Here is a 22,333-nt window from a genome sequence, read left to right as displayed (position 1 = left end):
TTTATGCAAGGTGTGTAAAAATATTTAAGGCAACACAACTATTTGGCACTTGATAAGTTTTTCAAACATGAATAAAAATAAAGTAATAAGTTAAATAAAACAAATTATTCAATATTTTTATTTGAAAATTGCAATGTTGATTTATTAATTACTCATACAAAAATCACATTCAATCTTGATACATTTTTTTGACAAAAAAATAATTCAGCATCACACATTCATTTACACCATCTAGAATTACTTTTATTGTATAAAAATAAATAAAAACGCTGAAACATATAAAGGCACTTTTTTATATACAGAGAATATATTTGAAAATCAATACTATTTAGGAGTTTTTGTGAAAGCAAATTGAGTTAATTTTCTGATTGTGGTATCCGATAACTTATCAGTTTTTATTTTTTTAGACTTGACTGGAATTTCCTCAGATGTTTCTTCATTTCCTTTGCGTTTTCCTGATGAACTTTTTGGACTTTCTGACAATTCTTCACAAATGTTTTCTTTCACATCAGATGCATTTCCATCATTTAGCAGACTTTCATTTTTTGTTTCAGTAATGCCATTGGAAGTAGAGCTTTTTTGATATTTCTACAAATATTATAATAGCTCAGTTAATATAAATTTAAAATAATCATCAACTTATACTTCTACATCAGGGTTTCGTAAATACAAATAATGATTTAGGTAGGGTAACAAAGAATGGTTTTGAAGGCAAAAAAGTTTTATTTTAAATATTTTTAAGCAAAAATTATTCAGAAAATTATCTTTATGTCCGAGATTTCAATAAAATTTCCTAATTAACAATTTTAATAGCAGTTTTTCATGATGTTCGCTGCTTTCTAATATTAGAATTATTTAAAAAAATTAATCAAAGTTTATAAAATAAAGGAGAAAGATTATAAAAACAGCAAAAGGTTGTGAGAGATTGTAATTTTATATAATTTTTTTCATGAACTTTATTTAATTTTTTAACATAAATGCAAAAGAAGACAGAATCATAATAAATTCTTTCTGCTTTTAATAAATATATTAATATTTAAAAATATTTCATTTTGCTCAAATAGCATATCTGTAAAAATCTTTAATCATTCCATTCCCCTACTTATAATAATTACACAAGCATGGTAGCTGTACTATTGCCAAATAAGAAAAGAATGAATAAGACAACCAAAGTATGAAAAGAAATAAATATTTCTTCATAAAATAAAATTAAGAGAATGGATTTTATTCCTTGCACTGAAAAATCTTTATTCTAAATGATATTTGAGACTTCATTTGACTGTGAATCAAAAATTAACTCAGAAAGACAATTACTCTTACTACATGAATCTTTGTAAAATTTTAATTTTCCTGTATAAAAATTTTATTGTTAAAGTTGGTACATAAAACATTAAAAGAGAAAGGGGGGGAATGGTAGAGATTTTTTCTTTTTTGAAATTAATATCGGATCATTTTCGGCAATCTCATCAGAAATTGATGAAGATATACAAACAACAAAACATTTATAACAAAAACACTGCAATCAAGGTTTTCACAATTACTATTTAATATAAATTATTCATGGCATATTGATATTGAGATTAATAGCTAATTTTAAAGGTCTATTCCTTTCCATACAGTCTCCTTCTAATTAAAGTAAGAGTTTGTTCAATTTAGGATGTTGGAATATTTAACAAATGAAGCAACGATCATCATGAAGTAAATTATTAAACAAATAAATCATGAAAATAGAAGTGTTAAAGCAGTAAGTAACAATACTTTAGTATTATAATCTAGAAATTCAAAAAAATTATTAAAACATCCTTACTTGTTTTTCAGCTTTTGGAAGTTCTTTAAACATTTTCATGGCTAATTTAATCAATTCTGTTTCACTGACATCAGGTGGTGCTGCAGCTTTAATATCTTCTCTGTTTTCCTCCAGGTAAAGATCAAAACCAAATTTCTGTTTCTCCACAGCACCATTAACAGATGGTTTTGGAGCAATGCTTTTCTTTGTAGAAAATCTGGACTTTTTTGGTTGCAAAAGCCCCTTTGATTGTAAAAACATAGTTAGTGCAGATAAGATAAATTTATATAAAATGTTTTTAAATAATAACAGTATTTTATAAAATCCTTACGAACAGCATCAAATTTATAAAGTGGAAAGCAATCTCAACAAAAAATAAAATATAACTTTTTGAAATCCTGCACTTATGAAAAGACTGAAAAAAGAAAAAGGACTCCATTATTTTATTAGCAAAAATTAGCATTAATTTTACTGATTCCTCTTCACTTCTGATACAGAATCAAACTGTGGTAGCAAAGAAAAATCAAACTGCAATCTACTCCTATTATTACCAAATAACAGAATAATAAAGGAGATTTGAAATATTCACATTTATTTATTGAAATACTACTTGTCATTTTAAAAATAAAGTAGGAGGAAGGAGATTAGCTTATTCATTTAACTTATTAGAAAAGTTTGGATTTTATCGTAAAAGATTTTTTGTTTGTCTCCATAAAATATGTAAATAAAACAGAATTCATACAGGAATAATTAATATAAGATTATTCAATTTGTTCTTTCTATTTTTGATGAAACAAATTCAGAATATTCAAAGTGAATTCAAAATACTGCCCAATACATGTTGATGACGAAATGTTCGTAGAATTTTGTAATACATAATATAGTTGTATTGACATATTTGTATAGTAGTTTATATAATTATTATGAAATCTTTTTAATTAAAAAAAACTGATTTTATAAGATTTTATCCATAATAGAACTAATAAAATACATATATGAGACAATTTTTCAACATCTTAGAAATAATACAGCAGTTGTTCAGTAAAATAAAATAAAGTACCTTATCACTCGAGTTTCCAGTAGAATTTCGTGAATTCATACTATTATTAAGTATTTCATCAATGCCATTGAGATTTCCAATTTCCGTTTTCTTAGCTTGAGGTTTGGTATTACTCTACATATATATATAAATATTAAAAAAAATTAATGAAAATAATATTAATACTGAAATTCTCCATAATTATATACTTATTTAGTTCCTTTTTTCTATTTTAAACCAACGGAAAAACAAAATACAACTGTTACTAATCACTCTACCAGACTTAAATGGAAAAGGATGACTTGTTTTTTCCATTTTTCTGTCGATATGAACACTAAGTGTTCAGCATTTTCATTTTAAAGAAAATAAAATAAATTAATCTACACACTTCATGGTGCCTATGTAATGAATATTTCATCAATAATTTAATAAAGGTTAATGGGGATGAAATTTTCCACATCCTCGTATTTTATTTTGAAGATTGGTATAAACATATTAAAGTTTTACCACTAAGGCATCTATTAGGGCAGTCCTCCAAAGCATGAATACCACTGTAAATAATATATGTGAGACAGCAACAAACAAATTCTTCCCTAATCATGAACAATTATGAATAATAATTCAATCAAGCTTACTGCATTTATTTTAGTTATTGTCTTGACATAACAATGGATATATAAAATGTATTCTAAATGTACTTTTACACTTTGCAAAAAATTATTAAGAAATAACAAAGAAGCCTTAATATTAAGGTATTTTTTTTATGTTCAATGAAAAAAAAAATATCAATTCAAGTTAAATGTTTAGAACATTCAATATGTATACTAATAGATGAACACAACATAACAAGTAACTAAGGAGTTTTCAACCAATTTCTATAAAACATTACAGAATTGATAATCTCGACAAGTGTTGCAATGTGTTTTTAACGATGCATTGGATTTGAAGGTGAATTTAAGCTGTATTTGTTAAATTCTGTAAACTATTCAATAACTGGCACTATTTGAACTAACACTGGATATTCATTATTTTATCTTACATGTTGTATATTTCTAGCGATTATAGATTTCAGATTGTATTTTTTTTTTATCAAATCACTTCCCAATTTTCTTCCCAAATATTAACTTAATTCCTTTTCTACCTTCAGTTTTTCTCCTTATATTCTTAATGGCTCATGAATTCCTCACATATAAAATGGTTTTAAATGTTTGTTTTTTCATATTCTTTAATCAATTCTTTTAGCCAATCTTTATTGATAGAAAATCTTCTCTCAACATTATTGTTACTATGACAAAGCATCATTATCATCTTTAATAATAATATTTCATCACTGCAAGATTTTGATAACATTAATTCACCAGTTGTGCACATAATTGGCACAAAATGCTCTCATTTGCAATTTTTTCTGACTTTTAGAATTTTTTATGAATTTCTTCAGATAAATAAATTTCATGATATCCTGATTCTATCCCTACTATGCCCTAAGCAGCAATGACATTAAAATAAATTACAATTAAATTCTGATTAATAGATTGTCAAGATAAAATGTTCACAAACCTTGAAAGGATTTGTATGTGGTGAAGATTTCGCATGTAAAGAAATGTCTTTGGAAGAACATGCACTGCTCTCCTCATCTACGGAAATGAAATATAAATAATAAAAAAATTTTAACAGACAAAAAAAAAACAATATATTAGATTGCTGCCCTGAAATTCAAGTCATTTATATAATTTTATCAAATATTTACATTATTTTCTGCCATTATTTAAAGTTAAAGAACACAAATTTTGTTTAATGTGTTGTGTAATTCACAAGACAAATAAAAAAGTGAAGTTACAATATCACAAAATTTAGAAGATAGAGGAACCAGATATTTAGATTTTTAATAGTTCTATGATGTTAGGGAACTGTTTCCATTAAAAAGTTTCAAATACACAATAAAAAAAAAAACAACATGCTGTTAATATCAGGCAATTTGGCAGAATGATCGTTATGTCTTGTACATTAAATTATATCTAAACGATTTATCTGAAATCAAATATAACCAATATTCCTGGTGAATCAGTTAGTTACCCGAGGCGACTAGTTAGAAATATAAATATTATTATCTTACCTATTTTCAACAATTAAACACAAAATTCTTAAAGGTAAGAAAATCTTTTTAAAGATCACAATGATACAATAATCGATCACAATATCATTGCGATATTTTTTATAGATATTTTAAGATTTGAAATTAGAACAGTTTATGAAATGCTAAGTATAAAAAAAAAATTACTGAGGTACATTCATTAATTTGTGCAATTTATTAATTAATATCCAAAAATCTACGCATTAGTTCTACTAAGAAGAAAAAATCTAAATAATATTCTGTATCTTGCATAAATAGCTATAGAATTAACTATGGGGAGAGGAAATATCAGTAAAATATTTACCAACATCAGGTTGACTGTTGTCAGAATTTTCAGAATATTTTCCTGAATTTTGACTACTTCTCATTCTAGAGAGAGGCTTGGGTTTTAAGACTGAAGCCTCTTTCAAAGGAACACTCAAACTACAAAAAGAAAATTTAAATATTGATTAAGAAATGTGAAAGAATATAATTGTATGCCATACAACATTAGAAATTTTTCCCCCACACAAAAAAAAAGTGGGTTACTTGACAAAAATTTTTTAAATCATTAAATTAAAATGATTACTAAACAAACCTGAAAAATGTAATGGAACCAAAAAATTTACTTTTACTAAAATATATAGCATTAACAATAATGCAAATAAAATACCCACAACGTATTTCAACAAAAGCAAGTTTTAGAAAACATCTTGTTTGCAGTTTTATAATTTTAATAAATTTAATACAAATTAATCAAAAATAATTACATTTCTAAAGTTATGTGTTTTTTGTGTCTAGAAAATGGGAAATAACAATGTGTAGAATAAAGTGCTTTAAAAATTAAGTAAACAGAAGTTAAATGTTAACTTATTTATAAAAGTAGCCATTTTCTATAAATCAAAACAATTGAAAAATTAGTGAGAAACTTTTTCCAACTAAAATTTTTTTACTGAATAATGTAAGAAAATTAAAAAAGAAAATATTAATTAATTTTATTTAGCAAAAACATTGATAAAGAAGATATTGCACTGTCCACACATCTCTCTCCTTTTATAATTTGATTACAAAATTAAATTAATTTACAGTGCCCAAAATGGTGGAGGTTACACAACAAAATTTTGCTCATAAAATAAATTATGAAATGCTATTTTATAACCAGATGGTTTCTTTCTTTTTTAGAGTTTTTTTTTAAACCATATTTTATTAAATCTTTACTAGCTGATATTCAAATTACGCCTCAGTTTTTAAAAAGTTTAATATAGATTTAAGACATGTAACAATTGCGAAACTTGCATTCAAAATATTACTTTGGAATTGATGTATTTCCAGAAATGAGAGATGTTGATAGATCTTCACTGAATGGCAGATCAAATTCATCATCATCTTCTTCAGGTTCAGCTTCTTTAGCCATTTTCTGACTCATAACTTCTCCTAATCGTTCTGCAAGTGCAATGCGATGCCTTTGAGTAGCATATCGAATAGCTCCTTGAACAGCTACAGGATTAGGCATTAACTCTGCTACATTCAATGCTCTGAATTCTCTATCAGTTCTTGTTGCCAACTGTAAAACATGCAAATTTTAAAAAATTTATTCCATTTTATTTAGATTTCTGCAAATTGTAAAAATAGCAAAGAGACTTTTTAATTTGTAAATATTGCACACAACAAAAATAGTTGCAAAATATATAATTTAAATCTTTCTATTTTAAATCCTCTTTCAATTTTAAATTATAATTTAGAATATTACAATTAACAATTTATTTTCAATACCAGTTTTTATAATATTGCATTAAATGTTCATATAATGCATTACATAAGATTAATATAAAATGATTAATATTCAATAAGATAATACTTTGAAAACAAAATAATAATATTAATAATTTTTACATTTGGGAATAATGATTTTTAATCAATAAAAATAAGCTAAATCATAATATAATCCAGCTATGTGATAATTGTAAATTTTATATAAAAATTAAACAAAACTTTTTCAATAAAACTCCACACAATTTCAATAACTTTACATGAATAAAAATTTTGATATGAAATAATTTCTGCATACTCATCACACCTGCACATCAATAATGCTTCAAAAATTAAATAAGAACTTAAAATTTAAAAAATTAATTACAGCTAATCATATTTTAGCTGTATTAAATGAAATGTCTGAAGTTAAGATAAGTGTGTACATGATTTGCAGTCATATTGATTATATCTCAGAATAAACAAAATGCAAATGATACTGTACTAAGCTTAAAGTTAAACTTTTAATTTGGGCTTCTATCAATGTGATGGCAACACAATGATAAAAAAAATAGTTTTTTATGCACATGTAATGTGCTAGAGCAGGTTTAATTTTATTTTGGTTATATAATTTTATATAATAAAATAAAACTTTTTTTTTTCCATAATGCATGGGAGAATTTCTAATTCCAGTGCATGCAATATTACAAAATCTAAAATAATTATAACAAAAATAAAGAGATTAATAAATTTACTACAAAACTATAATAGACTTAATAACCCTATACTCACAGCAAACATCTTCAACAGTACATCCATTCGCTTCTTTTGAATTGCATTTGATTCAGAATCAAGATCAAATCCTTCTTTCAGCAATATTTCAATACATTTGTGAGCTATGGCATACCTCTGATTTTCTTCCTGGAAAGGTAGAAATAAAATTATATTATTTATCAATAAAGTTTTTTTTTTTCCCTGTGGGGTAGGAGTTGATTAATATTCATTCACTCTCTGTAAAAAAGATTAAAACCTTTAAGTTCATTTTTTAGATGAGAAGAGGAAAATGTTGCAAGTAAAAATAATTTTAGAAGTAAAATTTTATAAAAATAATGATAAAATTTTGAATGCAAATGTGAAGCAACAATGTGAAATATAACAATATCTACCTCTAATCTTCCTTTATCCGTAGACATTTCACAGAAAGGTAATGAAAATGGAAGAACAGCAATATTGGGTCTAGGCAATAAAGAAGGATATTTGGAACCTTTACACAAAATGCACCTGAAATAAGTAATATGAATATTTTATAAAATAAAACATAAGTAATTAGAAAACTTAAAAATCGAAATTAAATTTAAAGCATCTAATTTTATATAATATAAAGTAACCTTTATAATTCTTTAATTTTAGAAAAGGATCGAAATTTGGAATGCAAGGTTTGAAATGAATGCTGAATAAATGAAAAATATAAATAAAAAAATATATATATTAAAAAATTAAGGGCAAAAAACATACCTGATTTCTTGTTTTATTTCAGACAGTCCAAGAACAAAATAAGTGTTAGATTTACCCTTCATCTAAAAAAGAATAAAAATAAAAATGGTCATTTTAACTTAAGAAAAGGCTTTTAACCAAGCTGGACAAAAGCTGAATGAATATTTTAACTATTTCAACAGTAAAATTCTTATCCTCCCTTGGATTACTTTATACAAATAAAATGAGGAGTTAAAATCAAAGTTGCAAGTCTATTTTAGAATAATTTCAAGAAATTACATTCTTTTTATTATAGAAGAAAGATTGTCATAAATTAGATAAATTTTTCTATTGTATAATTAAAAAATTAACAATTTACATTTCTATTTTAGATTTCAGAACCTAATTTTATGTAACCTCTACTCAATGCTAATTTTTATTGTCTATAAGCAATAAGATAAGGAATGTTAATTAAAATAAAGAACAATTATAATTTCATGCAAATATTTTATAATATAAAATAATCTTGTACTTGGATTACATCGTTTTATATATATATATATATATTGTTGTTAATCCTGCTTCACCCCGATTTCAGATTTGTTGAAAGGAAAAATAGGATGAAAATTCATTGAATATTTCATATTTAATGAAAAGAAAAAGAAACATAACTTTAACTGTGCATTTTCCAACATCAGTAGGCTTGACAGCTGTTAATCTTAACAAATTTGTCTGTGAACTTTCAAGTGGATAATTTTGCAACATGCCTTGTCATAAACAGCCTCATCTATTTTTCTCCAACTGCTTTTTTCCTTCTACCCATAATCCTCTGTTTTGCTTGACAGGTTGATTTTTATTACTGTCCAAACTACAAGTCAAGCTCCAAATTTATTTTTTATTTTTTAAATATGTAGCTTTGTTTTGCCATTTTGTTTATATTCCTCTAAACAGACATCTTCTAAGGAAAGTTTTCTAATGGCATATCAAACATTATATTTGAATATAAAACTTTCCTGAGATTTCTTAAAAATCCGCAAATGACAAACTAATGTAAATGTAACATCAAACATTTTATATGATTCACTAATGGAAAATTTCTTTTCTGTTTCAGTATATATAGCTTCGATTGTTTTTTATAACTTTAGAATCAATAATAATATTTTCATGTGGAAGGTCTCCCTTTCCCTTCTTACTATATGGCATTGTAATTTAAGATGAAAAAAGTCTATAATAATTACCGTTATGCACCTCGGATCAATGATCCATAGTACCGGATGTGTAGTGTGATCTATAGTCAAGAGGTGGCAGTTTAGAGGTCTAATACAATGCAAATTTTTACAGATTATGCCTGAACTAACAATCAACATGCAGTTTCATTTACTATGTTACACTGCACAAACTAGAATATAGAAGTAGCAATTACCAAACCTTAAAACATTTCTTAAAACTTACAAATTTAAAAAAAATTAATTCTTTTACAACTTTTGCTCTTTATTAAAAAAAAAAAATCACAGCTACGCTCATAAACAAGACCTGAATAATAAACAATAACATGTTAATTAAATACTGATATTGCTTGAGATAGCTCAATTGTACAACAAATGCTGAGACAAGGGGCAATTATAAAGGTACATTATGTCCAAGAGACATCAATCTCCACTCCAATTAAGAATATAAGAAAAATATACATTACATTAGCTGTTGTATCTGCAACTGGTATCCATTTAACACCACAAGATGTGTTCAACAATGAAAGTATTCCAGAGCTGTCTACTATGCAAGGAGTTCCTTCATCAGTAAAGCTAAAAGATTAATATGGTATGCAATTAACATGGAATAAAAAAAAGCAAAGCAATTTTTTTTTCAATTGCAGACATTTAAGTTCCAGGAAAAGAAAACAAGTTTATAAGCAAAGAAAAAAATTAAAATTGAAGTATATTTCAAATAATCAAAATTATTCACAAATACATGTCATATATATATGCCTTGTATTTGTAAATAATTTTAAATTATATAAACCATTTACTTTTTCAAAAACAGATATCAGGTACTGTAACAACAACAGAGCTACACAAATATGGCTCAGAATATAACAGAAATGACTTAATAAAATGACTGAAATGCTTTGATAATAATAAAACTAAAGGTGCATTATAAAAAGAAATTGTGAGTTTCACGAAAAAAATATTTCATTTGTTGTGCATTCAAATAAACCTTTTTATATAGATCAATCATAATCAAAGTTATTTCTTAACAGTTACCAAATAATATAACAACTAAGTTTTTTTTTTATTTTTTTTTTTATGAAAAGTATTCAATAAAAAAGAATAAAAAATAATACAATAAAAAAAAGTTTGTTCAATAGGCATTAAATATCTTTATAAGCACAAATATTTTGAAGTATTATTATATTTAATACAACCCGGAATAATTTGTATTGCTACCCCACAAATGGAAAAGCGCATTTTTTAAAAAATTCTTACATGACAGATTTATTTACACAAAAAGAAATCACATGAAATATTAAAGAACCTAATTTGAACTCACCCAAGCCAGCTTAAAAACGATTTGGAGCTAAGAGGAAGAAAGCATTCTTTCACACTGCTGTGCTTTTCAAGATTAACTTTGACAATCATCATATTTAAACACTGATCACCCTCAATTCCTAAATTAAAAAAACAAAGAAACAAATTCTTGGTTTGAAATGGGAAACATCCATTTAAATCAATTTCAGAATTATTTTGCTGAATTATGTTGAAGGCAAATTTTTGTCAAAAATTAATGTCATTTAAAACAGAAATATACAAATTTTCATTGGAAACTATAAATAATTTTTCTTAATGAATAATCACCATTAGATCAAAATGATTTCCCTAAAAGCCATCAGATAAGAATTTTTTTTATTCATAATATAATGATTTTCATTCAAAATCATTATCTGCTTCTCCTCCCTTCAAAAGATACTCCCCCCCCCCTCCTGTTCAAAGACAAGTTCTATCACTGTTCAGAAAATTTATTTTTTATTGCATTAATTGGTGAACATCTATTTTAAAATATTTGAAATGGATATCCTTAACTTTAAACATAGACACTGATTCTGGAAGAAATTTTTTATAATTTAAGCATTTAATCTTTGAAAATTTAGAAAGAACATATTCATTTGTAATTGTTTGTCTCTTACTCAAAAAAAATATGTTGATATTATATGCTTGTGCCTTCTGTAATACAAATTTGTTGATTATGAAAAAATCTAAGAATTGGTCTTCCAATCTATATATTGTTGGTGGATATCTCATTTAAAAGTTTTGTTGGCTTCCAAAATATATGTAATTTCATATAGAAATATTTAGACAGCAGAAAAAAAAGAAAAACTTTTCCATTTTCAGTTTAATTATAAAATCAGCATTCTGTATGAATCATGTGTTGTTACTTTATTCAAATATAATAACTTCTGTTTTGATTTTTTAAAAATGATTTTGTATATGTTTGGATATAAATAGCTGAATAATTCTGAATATATTCAAGCAATATCCTTTTCCTGGTTGTAGAAAAAAAATAACTAAAATAAAAAAATTCCTACATAAATTAGTTAATTAATTCAAAATCTCACTTTTCCAATTTGAAAAATCATTTACATTTCACAAAATAAAAAATAAAAATTATTAAAAAAATAATTTTATAAATATAATCTTTAAAAAAAAACAAAGTTTACTTTTTAAATTGTCATGATATATTACAAAATGAAGCCTAAATGGCATATTTTAAGCCCACTCATATAATTCATTTGAGAAAAGTTATTTTTAAAATCCCATCAAATGAATGGAAATACGTTTTTTTTATAATTTAAGTTTCATTTAAAATAATATATGTATAAATGATATAATTCATAAAATTAGACAAGTCAACTGACCTAGTCCTTTATGAAACACTACTAGCAACTGATTGCCTCTAGCTGTGCAACAAACAACAGGTCCAGGCATCAGGAATACTTCACACTGAATTCCACTTATTGTATATAATCTTATAAACTTCTTGTCAGTAACACAAGCAGCAAAACCATCACCTAAAGCAACAGCCTGTGGAGGAATTAAAAATTTTTTCACATATTTCGTAAAATTGCAAGCAATAATTATAAACATCTTAAATATGAGTTTTTCCAAGTAGTAAGATTTCCCAGTAAATTAAGATTTTCCTAGTAGATTGTTAAAAAAAAATTCTAAATTGTTTAGACAAACATTGCTTGCAATAAATATACATTAAATAATTTGTTAATAATAAAGCTGAAGTATGAAAAAAAATTATCTACGAAGAAATAATCACTTGCAAAAAAAAAAAAGAAACAACAAAATCGCATAAAAAACAAACTTGTGTCACTTCAGGTGATATATAAATTACGAGAAATTATCTCTGAAAATAGATTATTCCCCACCCCACTAATGTACAAGAAAAAAAAGATGAAAGAAGATTCAAGTCAATAAAAGGAATATATCTTCCACACACAACAGTACTTCAATGAACTGAAGAAAAGCCTTTTACACTGACCTCTAAACTCATTAGCATTCTGCTAGAAATGAAGCATCAATGAAACCAAAAAGAAAATACATTTATATAATTTAACAGATCTAGAAAGGTGAAATTATTTTTTTAAATGAATGCCTAATCCAAAGAATGCAATGAAAATGGACTGAGGGGATAATAAGATGGATTAAATATACAACTTTCCAATCCATGCCATGCCAAGGCTGACAAAATTTTTGCATTGATGATACTTTTTGGAAAGCACCACTTCACTGTCATGGTGCAAAGTGATGTTGAATATCTTGTTTTATATATCAAAACTGAGTTATCTAGTTTATATATACAAATATACACATTTGTACTGGTTAACCAACAGGTTAACCAGTTAGTATATAACTAAATATATACCAGTTATATGTTTCCAGAAGAATATGATTAAGAGTACATCCTTTATTTTAAATGTAAAACAGTTCTTGTATTATTACCTTCAAGGTTTTTTTATCGAATATTTTTCTTCATTGCTTATGTTGGTCTTGAAATCATTCAAATTTCCTTCAAAATTTTCAAATGACAAAAATATAAGATCAGAAAATCTGATTATATCTCATATGTAGTTAATTCCATTTTAAAATCTCACCACTGTATGAAATTAAATATCAGGAATTGAAGAGTTAATGGCTTAAATAATCCAACAATTGAAAAATTAAATAATTTTTTTTATTATTATTTTATACAGAAATAAAGGGGACTTGCTTCTAATATACTTTTTCATTATTTTATAATTTAATATCATAGTATCAAGATAGTAAAATTCACTTACAGTTTAACTTCTTTAGTTCTACTTTTTCTAGTCTAAGTAATCAGAACAATACTCTCACAGAATTTATGTAAAGATAATTTTTTTTTCTAAACTACAAATGTTTTTTTAAAAAAGAAGTCACCTCTATTTCTTCATTCTCTGGCATTTCAACTATCCACTCCTTATTGGAATCCCAGGTTCCAAAGTGTAGACACTCTAATTTACTATGAAAAAAAATAATTTAGGACTCATTAAGTGATAAAAATATACACAAAAGTACACAAACACCATACAACTGTATAGTAAAGCAAATGAAAAATATTTTAAAATTAATTTCAATACATGAAAACAAGATTAAAAAATTGTATTGTAAGATATTTAAATATTAGAGAATAAATAGATCAAATATCATAATTATATTATAGTATCATAAATATATAATCACCTATCATAATTATGAAATATTCATAGTGAACATTAGTGTCTGAAAAAATACAAAAATATACCTTGTAGTTTCATCTGATTTTGGTGAACCCAAAAGTAATGCTTCAGTTGACAGAGCTGCAAGTGTGTGATTATGAATATTGTTTAAATGTAAAGGATGATAGACAGTGGCATCATGAAATTCAACATCAATGGAATTTTCTTCTTCTGTATCATAGCATCTAACTATGCCAACATTATTCCATAACTAGAATATTTAAAAGAAAAAGAAAACTTTTTCAGAAGGAACAGGTGAAAGCATAAAGATTATTGTAATTTTTTAACTCTTTGTAAAATGTGTTATTTACAATTTCTAAGAGATTTTTAATTCACATTTATTGAAAAAGAAAAGTATTGTTCCATTGTCTTTACTTTTGATAATATCTGCATGTTTCTTAGCAATTTTTATGTCATTTCAAATTCAATAAACTTTAAAAAAAAGTAACACTAATTAGAAACTAGTCTTACAAAAAAACTCCTAATTATTAACATATAAATTAATATCATTATACTAATACAAAAAAATAATGTAGATATTACATATTGACTAGCATTTTGAAAAATCTTCATATGGTATAAGTATAAACAAAAAAAAAATGTAACATATTACCATAAAACGACGATCTAAATTTACAGGTGTTGAGCTTGGTTGAAAAGGTTTTTGAATAGGTGGTTTGGGGGCTTCGACAATTTGGATTTTTGTTTCTGGCTCTGTTTTTATTATCTCGGGAATATCCTCAGAATCTTCCCCAAATATTTTTGGCTCAAGGGAAGCTTTAATGGCTCCAATATCAAATGCTGCAAAAGAATTTAAAACATAGATTTAAAAAGTTAGAAAGCATAATTTAAAAAGATATTTCTGCTATTTACAGAACTGTTGAAATATTACAGTTAGAGTATAAGAAAGTCACCAAGAGTAAAAAGTACTAATCGCAGTAAAACAAAAGGTAGCAAAATTTTGATCAACTTCAGTTACTTCAGTGCCAAAAATAATACCAAAGGAATAGTTTTTTTAAGAATTTATTCAAGCTAAATAGAGTTAGGAAAAGGAAAAGAAAACAGAATCTTTTGGTGCTAATAACACTGGTTATTAAGCTACAAATATCTTACTGCTAATTTTGAAAGACTCTAATAATAATCATGAACATTCAAAGCATTTTATGAAATATAAAGTACTGGATTTTTAAGGTTTTTGTTTTAAATATGTAAAAATATTTCCACACAAAAATTCATCAGTAAAATGCAGTAAAGATTATTTTACCATTATCATCATCAATTTCAACAGCTTCCCCATCAACTAATGTATCAAGGTCATTCATCTCAAAATCTTCACTGGCTGGTTGAGAACTATCTTGAACATCAATAATCTAAATCAAATGAATTCCATCAAGCATATGATTTTGAAAAAATCATTAAAATAACATTCCATATCAGAAAAAAAAAAAAAATTAGACATAGCATACTTTTTCAGGAACGGAATTCAGTGGGCTGGAATATAATCCCATCTGGCCCTAAAATGAATATTAATATAACTGATAAAAGTAATTGCATTCATAAACTAGAAATGATCCAAAAACATTAGACATTTTAAGTATTTTTGGTAATCTATTAAATATAAAATTAATAAAGTAGAAATGTGTTAAATATTTTTTTTATAGTTAACTCTCATATAATAAAGTAATAATTATTTACCAATCAAACAAATGATTAATATTTAATGACACTTATATGTGGGATTTATATTATAAAATCCATACCTCAATATCACAAAATGCTAATTCCTTCCCAGAAGGATGCCATGCAAGACCACAAACAGCCAATTCTTTTTCATGCAGTTTCCTTCATTTGGAAACATTATCAATAAAAATAATTAAAATCACATTTGCTGCAGTATAAAAGAATAGCATTTACTAGAATTTGACAAGTATTTAATACATCTGTAACAATCTATTTGCAAATGATTTCAACATAGTTTGAATAAAAATTATAGAAATATTATACATTAAGAAGAATAAATTTTAATAAAACAAAAAGGAAATAAAACAATTATATAAAATAAATTATTTGAGTTAAAGAATTTCTTCAACCAAATTTCTGTTTTTCATTCCCATAAATTTTATGGACGAAAGAATGTTCATAGGAGACTAACTTGTTCCTTTCCACTGAACTGCATCAAATAACAATTTCTACAGTAAATCAATTTCCCATTTTTCTCATATTTTGTATATAACCAATTAACAAAAATCTTCTTTTATTGATACACAACCATGCAGCATAATGCAAAATGTTCAGTTATGAAATATTAAGCTATTGAAAATGCTGCTTTTGGATGGCATGATTATTTTTAAAATTATGATGTAGTTAAATTTTAATAACTAACCTGGAAACACATTTCTTAGTTTCTACATCCCAAACAAGCATCTGTCCATTCATAGATGCAGCTGCAAGGTATTTCCCATAAGGAGAATATGTCACAATGGAAAGAGTCTGTATTTATAAAAGAAAATTGATTACAAATATAAATTGTAATATATTTTGAGCTATTTGCATCATAAACATATATTTAGAGAAATATATCAATAAAAGTTCAAACATAATTTTTCATTCATATAAAAATAAAAACACTATAACAGTATTGTTTCACTTTGAGAGATATATAAAAAAGTACAAGAATGTTTTTTTTAATAGCCTAATCTTCACTTTTCATCCTTAAAATAAAAACTACAACATGCAAATAAAGAGATTAAGAAACAGTTTTAAAAAAAATCTTCCATTAGTTTTACTGGGAAATTGTATAGTTCCCTAAAACAAATCATATCAAAATATCAAATATGGTGAAAAGGAAAGGAAATTTAATTTAAAAATAAAAATTGTGCATTAAATATTCTTAAAAAACATCTAGATAAATATAAGAAGAAACAGAGAAGAAAAAGAAGAAAATTATTAAGACAAGTATAAACAATTTCATGTTTTTTCCAGCAAATGAAAAAGATTTTAATTATAAAAAGACATTACCTTTGTAATGCACGCATCAGAAAGTGAAAATTTTGATTGCCATGTGTCTCGTTGATAAAAACAGACTTCTGTCTCAACAGGAATAGCTAAAAACTGCAGAATTCAAAAAGATAAAATATTTATACATACAAAAAAGAACAAAATTAAAAGATTTTCATACTAGTGATAAATTTTCCTATTACAAAAAATGCTATTCATTTCAATGAAAATATACTAATCATTTAATGCAAATTAACTACAAAAGTATGCCTTTCAATAAAAATAAACACACCAAGCCTATACACTTAAAGCTTCAGTTCATGATTAAGCCAACATTAGAAAATTATTGAACAATATCTTCGGTCATAAAAAAAATGACATATTGAAAAATAAATGCTCAAAACTGTCAAAAGCAAAACACAAATAAAAAATTTATAGAACAAAAAAAATATTATAAAAAATAACAGGACAAAAACATACATTTTTTCCTAAAAAAAGGAAAATTTCTAGCAAATAAAATAAATAAGAGCAAAAAAAAAAAAAACTTTAAACTCTATAGAAAATAAATGTTTATAATAAAGATTATTTCAATGCTAATTATTTAAATAAAAATTTTAACAAATTGCTGTAAAGATTTAATTGACAATCATAATTTTTAATATAAGATTTTTTTTTAATTCCTCAATTATACCTGCCCATCAGTACTCCAAGACAATCGGCACAATGTTGTTGATGTACTAAAATGAAATTCAATAAAAAAAAAGGGAATCAGAAATTGTTAAATATAACAAAATACAATAGATAAAAAAAGGTAAAATAAATAATTATATACCTGTGATAAATCATTTTTTGATATACTATAACCAGAGTTTATGTGTCATGACTGTTTATTTATTATATTGTAATAGTTATATTAACAAAATTTTAGATTTTAATTCTTTCTAACATAAGGAAATCTGGAATAATAAATTTAAAAGGAAAATTTTTTCTTTTTGAAAATTAATAAATCAGTGATTAAAATAAACAATTATAATGGACAATAAATTAGAACTATAGTAAATATAATTTCCAGATACAATAACGACTTTCATTAAAGATATCATATTTGATGGCAAAATTAACTGTTTATTTATAAATTATCTATATCACTACTTATATTTTTGTTGAAATGATTACAAATTTAATTAAATACTAAAAATCTCCATCACAGCACTTACTTTTCAAATGCATATTAGATAATTGTTTAAAAAAATTAAATAAACTTCAAGTTATTCCAGCATAATCTTTCAAGAAAAAGAATAGAACACACACAATCTAAGCTCAAAAATATTTACAATTGTGATAATCATATATAATCAATATCTTGAACAAAAAATATGACAATTTTATACATATGTTGGTTTTATACAAAGATATATTGATACAAAAAGCAACATTAATTGTAGAATGTAATTTTAAAAAAAAAAATCCAAATTATATAAACAATTGAAAGGAATCAGGTCAAGTCTATCAATTTTACAAGTTTCTAACTCTATTTCGAAAATCCATATTAAGGAAAGAAGAAATTTTTCAAGTAATCTCAGGTAATAATAATAAACATACCTGAATGAAAAATTCTACTAACTATTCAAATTCATATATCAAAATTTTTAAAGAACAATATAATTTTCCGTAGTAAAATCTCACAACATTTACAAAAACAAATATGTGTGTAAGATCATGATACAACAGTTTATGTAATTTGATTTAAATTAATTTTTCATTTAATTTTAAATACAGAAAAATGTCGGGAAAATTCTTACTTACTTGAAGTCATTACTTTTTTTAAACAAATTTAAAGTCTTTACACATTCTTGACTAGATAAGAGCCAGACACGAACTGTACCATCACAACCAGATGATGCCTGAAACAAAACAAAACAGATTTCACTAGTAAAATATTTATTATTATTAAGCAATTGTATTACATACCGGTTTAATACCGTGTTAAATTTGAATGGAAAGTATTATTCCTAGATATAAAAATATTTATCTTTTCAACTAGAAACATCAGAATCTACACTCGAACAAGGATGCCAATTAAATTTGGAAAGAAAAATATATGAACCAATTAATTTTTTTTTTCTTGCAATTCCAGTCTATTGCTAATTAATAATAAAATTATATATATAATTTTCAAAATTTTTAAATTCAATCATTCTAAACATTTAGAAATAAATTAAAAGAATATAATGTTCTCAGATGCCAGGTATTGAAACACAAGAACAAGTTTACTTTAAAAGTACAAATTTGCAATTTACCGTAATTTTGCGTGTATAGTCCGGGGACTATCTGTGTTTGAAGCTGCGGACTATCCACCAGTTCGGATAATACGCTGGTTGTTCACGGTTAAAATCGTTGAAATTTAAAAAACACGCAACCGTGAACTGCCGATGATCAAATTTAAAAAAAGCGCGAGATTCCAAGAAAACATTCGTATGTATCGTATCGATACAATTGCAATGTATCTGGGGAACTGGATGTCGGAAGGTAAAGGAGGAAATATGAGATGCGCTTCATACACTGACTAATTAGTTAGTAATTAATTAATTAGTAAGCACTGTTTTTTATTTGTATTTAGCGTTTTATTTCTGAAGGTAAGTAAGTACTTTTTTTCTATTTATACTTAGTTCTTCGTTTCTAAAATACATTAATATTGCCATATTAAAATAACATAATTTCAGACGTATAGTCTGCGGACTATCTGACGATTTTTGAAATTTTTTTTATATAAAATCGTGTCTGCTTACTATACGTGTGAAATTACGGTACTTTAAACATTTCATACTTTTCATTAAACAAAATTAATCTTCTTTTACTTTTTCTAACTTTAAATAATAGATATATTTTTTTATCTTTCATAAAATATTGTTTTTTTTACAATAAGTAATTTTATAATGACCTTTCTGCTTATTTTAAATCATACAAATAAAACATTTTGATGTTAAATATATAAATAACCAATCAAATTTATAATCAAAACTTACTCTTTTCAAATTATCTTTTTCTAAATGAAAATCACAAATGCTAGCACTCACTAAATAACAATAGCACATTATATAATACAAAATAAAATTTTTGGACAAATTTATTTTAAAGTAAGTACTGAAAAGTATATCATACTTAAATTCAAATACTAGATATTTAAAATGTCAAACATGATTTTTTAAAAATAAAAATACTTACCAAATATTTTCCTTTGGGATCAATAGCTATACTTAATATTGGGCCATCATGACCTCTAAATTCAGCCAATGACTTATCAGATGTATCAAAAACCTTTATGATGAAATCACTGTAAAGATTTCAAAGCAATTGTTATAAATAACAATGCAACAATTTAATTAGAAGCGAAAGCAAAAATAAAAATAATTAAATTATCTGAATTTAGTTCAAATGACTTATGAAATTAATGTAGTTTGGATACATGTAAGCCTCTTTTTAGAAAAGTGAAATACTATATGCTTTATTCTACTTTATTACTTATAGTATATAAGTTTTTTTTAATAAAAAATAACTTTTGTTTACATGCTTTGTTTTCTTGTAACAAAAATTTCAGAAAGTGACAAGACATAAAAAAGAAAATTTTAAAAGTTAGTTAAGCAGCAGAAGAAAAAAAATTATTGAATATGTATTAAAAAAGTCAGCAGGATACTTCAATAGAAATGAAATATGAAGCTCACTACTGTTCTGAAATAAAATTTAAAAAACTTACCCACCACCAGAAGCAATTAGTTTTCCATCATAACTGCATGCTATATGATATACTGTTGTACTGAACTGGGCTACAATTTGATCAAATTCTGCTTCTGGAAAGGTATATGCAGATACTTTGAAACTATCAGCTGATAAGTAGATGAAACCTTTCTATAAATAAAAATTAATTTGATAGTTGCAAGTATAAATTTGTAGAGAAAAATTCATTATCCATTTAACTCACACCTTAAACTATAAAATGTGACTTGATTGGAGATCATCAAAAATTTGTAAAGTAGCTTTCATTTCAAATTTTCTATCAATGTTTGTAATGTAAAAAAAAAAAAAAAGAAGAATTTTTAATTGTTTTCATTAATCCTTGATTTCGCCTTTATTGACTAATTATTACTAGCTTTGATTTAAAATATTTCCTCTATAAAATGTAGTTACCATAATTTTGTTATTAAATGTGTGTGTTTTTTATGCATGTGCTTTTGTTTAAAAATATAAGAAAATATCTATTTTTAATAAATAAGAGAAGAGGTTGACATTATTTATTCAATTCAAAATTAGTATTATTATTTTATAATGGCTGTTTCATTATGTTCCAATACTAAAAGCCTCAATTTGATTAACATTATTACCTTATTATTTAAAGTAATATATATGACAAAACATCAATGGAAAATTTCATCATCTTATTTTTCTGTCTAATTTTCAAAGAAATATGATAAATGGATATTTCATTAATAAAAAAATAATAATAACAACGGATAATAAGATTGCAAATGAAACAGTTTAAAAATCCCAAATAAATAACATGAAATACAATTTGGTATAACTCAACAACAAGACTTTATTAGCACAAAATACCCAACAATATTGTTTTATTGCCTATTGTTCGGCATTCAGAATATCAAACAATATTTAACGGCAAAAGAAGGAAAACTAATTTCTGTAGGAACAAAAATGAGCTATAATGAAATACCTTAAAAGCAACAGCTGACACGCTACTTCCCATTTGATGGGATTGTGGATCATCATCTTCAAAGCCATTCCAAATTCTTATATCTCCATCTGTACCACAAGTTATAATGTAGCTACAATTAAAGACAGCAAAAATGAGCTGAAATACAAATAATAAAACTCGCAAAATCAAAATTTTCGAACATAGCAAACTTGCTTAAATCTTTAAAAGTTCTTACTTTCCAGAATCATCATAGCAAATATCAGTGTGCCCATCACAATGGGCATATCGCATTTCTTCCATTTTAGCTATCTCACAGGATAAAATAAAATATTTATTTTAAAAAATAAATTTATTTATTAACAGAAAATATATATACAAAACTAAGACATACGATTCCCAAAAATAAACATAAACAATCTCATACCGAAACAAATTTGTTAGGCAACAGAAGTTAAAGTTCCGCGCGATTTCAGATAAATGCAGTTGCAGTTACAAAACTAATTTCAGAATTTTTTTTTGTTTGTGTTTTATGGTAGTTTTTTTCAGTTGCAAAAATTAATGTAAAAATAAAAAAATGCAAAGATTATGGTTGAAAATAAAAAAATTACCTATATTTCTATATAAATAATAAAGATTCATATTTACGAAGCAGAACTGTCAAATCATATTTCTAAATT

General features: G+C 25.0%; 2 protein-coding genes across 3 annotated transcripts in view; one reads left to right on the top strand and one right to left on the bottom strand.

The window, feature by feature from the left end:
- The window catches only part of LOC129965809 (protein O-mannosyl-transferase Tmtc3-like), an 87,505-nt gene extending 86,967 nt beyond the window's left edge, over positions 1 to 538 (top strand). The window contains exon 22 of one of the 2 annotated variants that reach the window (XR_008784240.1): positions 408 to 538. Coding sequence is in view for 1 of the 2 variants with exons in the window: in XM_056080027.1 (XP_055936002.1) it covers positions 408 to 413 (6 nt within the window). In the remaining variant the exon portion in view is untranslated. The remainder of the gene's footprint in view (positions 1 to 407) is intronic. The other variant, XM_056080027.1, reaches the window with a different exon arrangement.
- Positions 192 to 22,111, bottom strand: LOC129965802 (WD repeat and HMG-box DNA-binding protein 1-like). Its single transcript, XM_056080003.1, has 27 exons — positions 22,081 to 22,111; positions 21,892 to 21,961; positions 21,675 to 21,786; positions 20,706 to 20,857; positions 20,177 to 20,285; positions 18,758 to 18,855; positions 17,643 to 17,688; positions 16,973 to 17,065; positions 16,338 to 16,444; positions 15,715 to 15,796; positions 15,421 to 15,468; positions 15,219 to 15,324; positions 14,568 to 14,755; positions 13,981 to 14,165; positions 13,617 to 13,698; positions 12,068 to 12,233; positions 10,705 to 10,822; positions 9,851 to 9,959; positions 8,200 to 8,261; positions 7,851 to 7,965; positions 7,477 to 7,605; positions 6,246 to 6,499; positions 5,261 to 5,379; positions 4,383 to 4,459; positions 2,847 to 2,960; positions 1,808 to 2,029; positions 192 to 588 (listed from the first exon to the last, which is right to left on the bottom strand). Exons 2-27 carry the CDS (start codon positions 21,954 to 21,956, stop codon positions 325 to 327), a joined length of 3,222 nt encoding a protein of 1,073 aa, XP_055935978.1. The 5' UTR covers positions 21,957 to 21,961; positions 22,081 to 22,111; the 3' UTR covers positions 192 to 324.
- Positions 22,112 to 22,333: the final 222 nt, after the last annotated feature.

The sequence above is a fragment of the Argiope bruennichi genome, chromosome 1 (genome assembly GCF_947563725.1).
Source record: "Argiope bruennichi chromosome 1, qqArgBrue1.1, whole genome shotgun sequence".
Taxonomy (NCBI): Eukaryota; Metazoa; Arthropoda; class Arachnida; order Araneae; family Araneidae; genus Argiope; species Argiope bruennichi.
The sequence above is the reverse complement of the archived record's forward strand: the minus strand, read 5'-3'. Positions and strand labels throughout refer to the sequence as shown.

What these genes read in the sequence shown, in the direction of transcription:
- LOC129965802 (XM_056080003.1), bottom strand. Translation starts at nt 21,956, where the DNA reads ATGGAAGAAATGCGATATGCCCATTGTGATGGGCACACTGATATTTGC. An exon ending in ACTAAGAAATGTGTTTCCAG is followed by an intron (nt 15,797 to 16,337) that starts GTTAGTTATTAA and finishes TTCCAAATGAAG; the next exon opens with GAAACTGCATGAAAAAGAAT. An exon ending in CAGAGAATGAAGAAATAGAG is followed by an intron (nt 12,234 to 13,616) that starts GTGACTTCTTTT and finishes ATTCCTCCACAG; the next exon opens with GCTGTTGCTTTAGGTGATGG.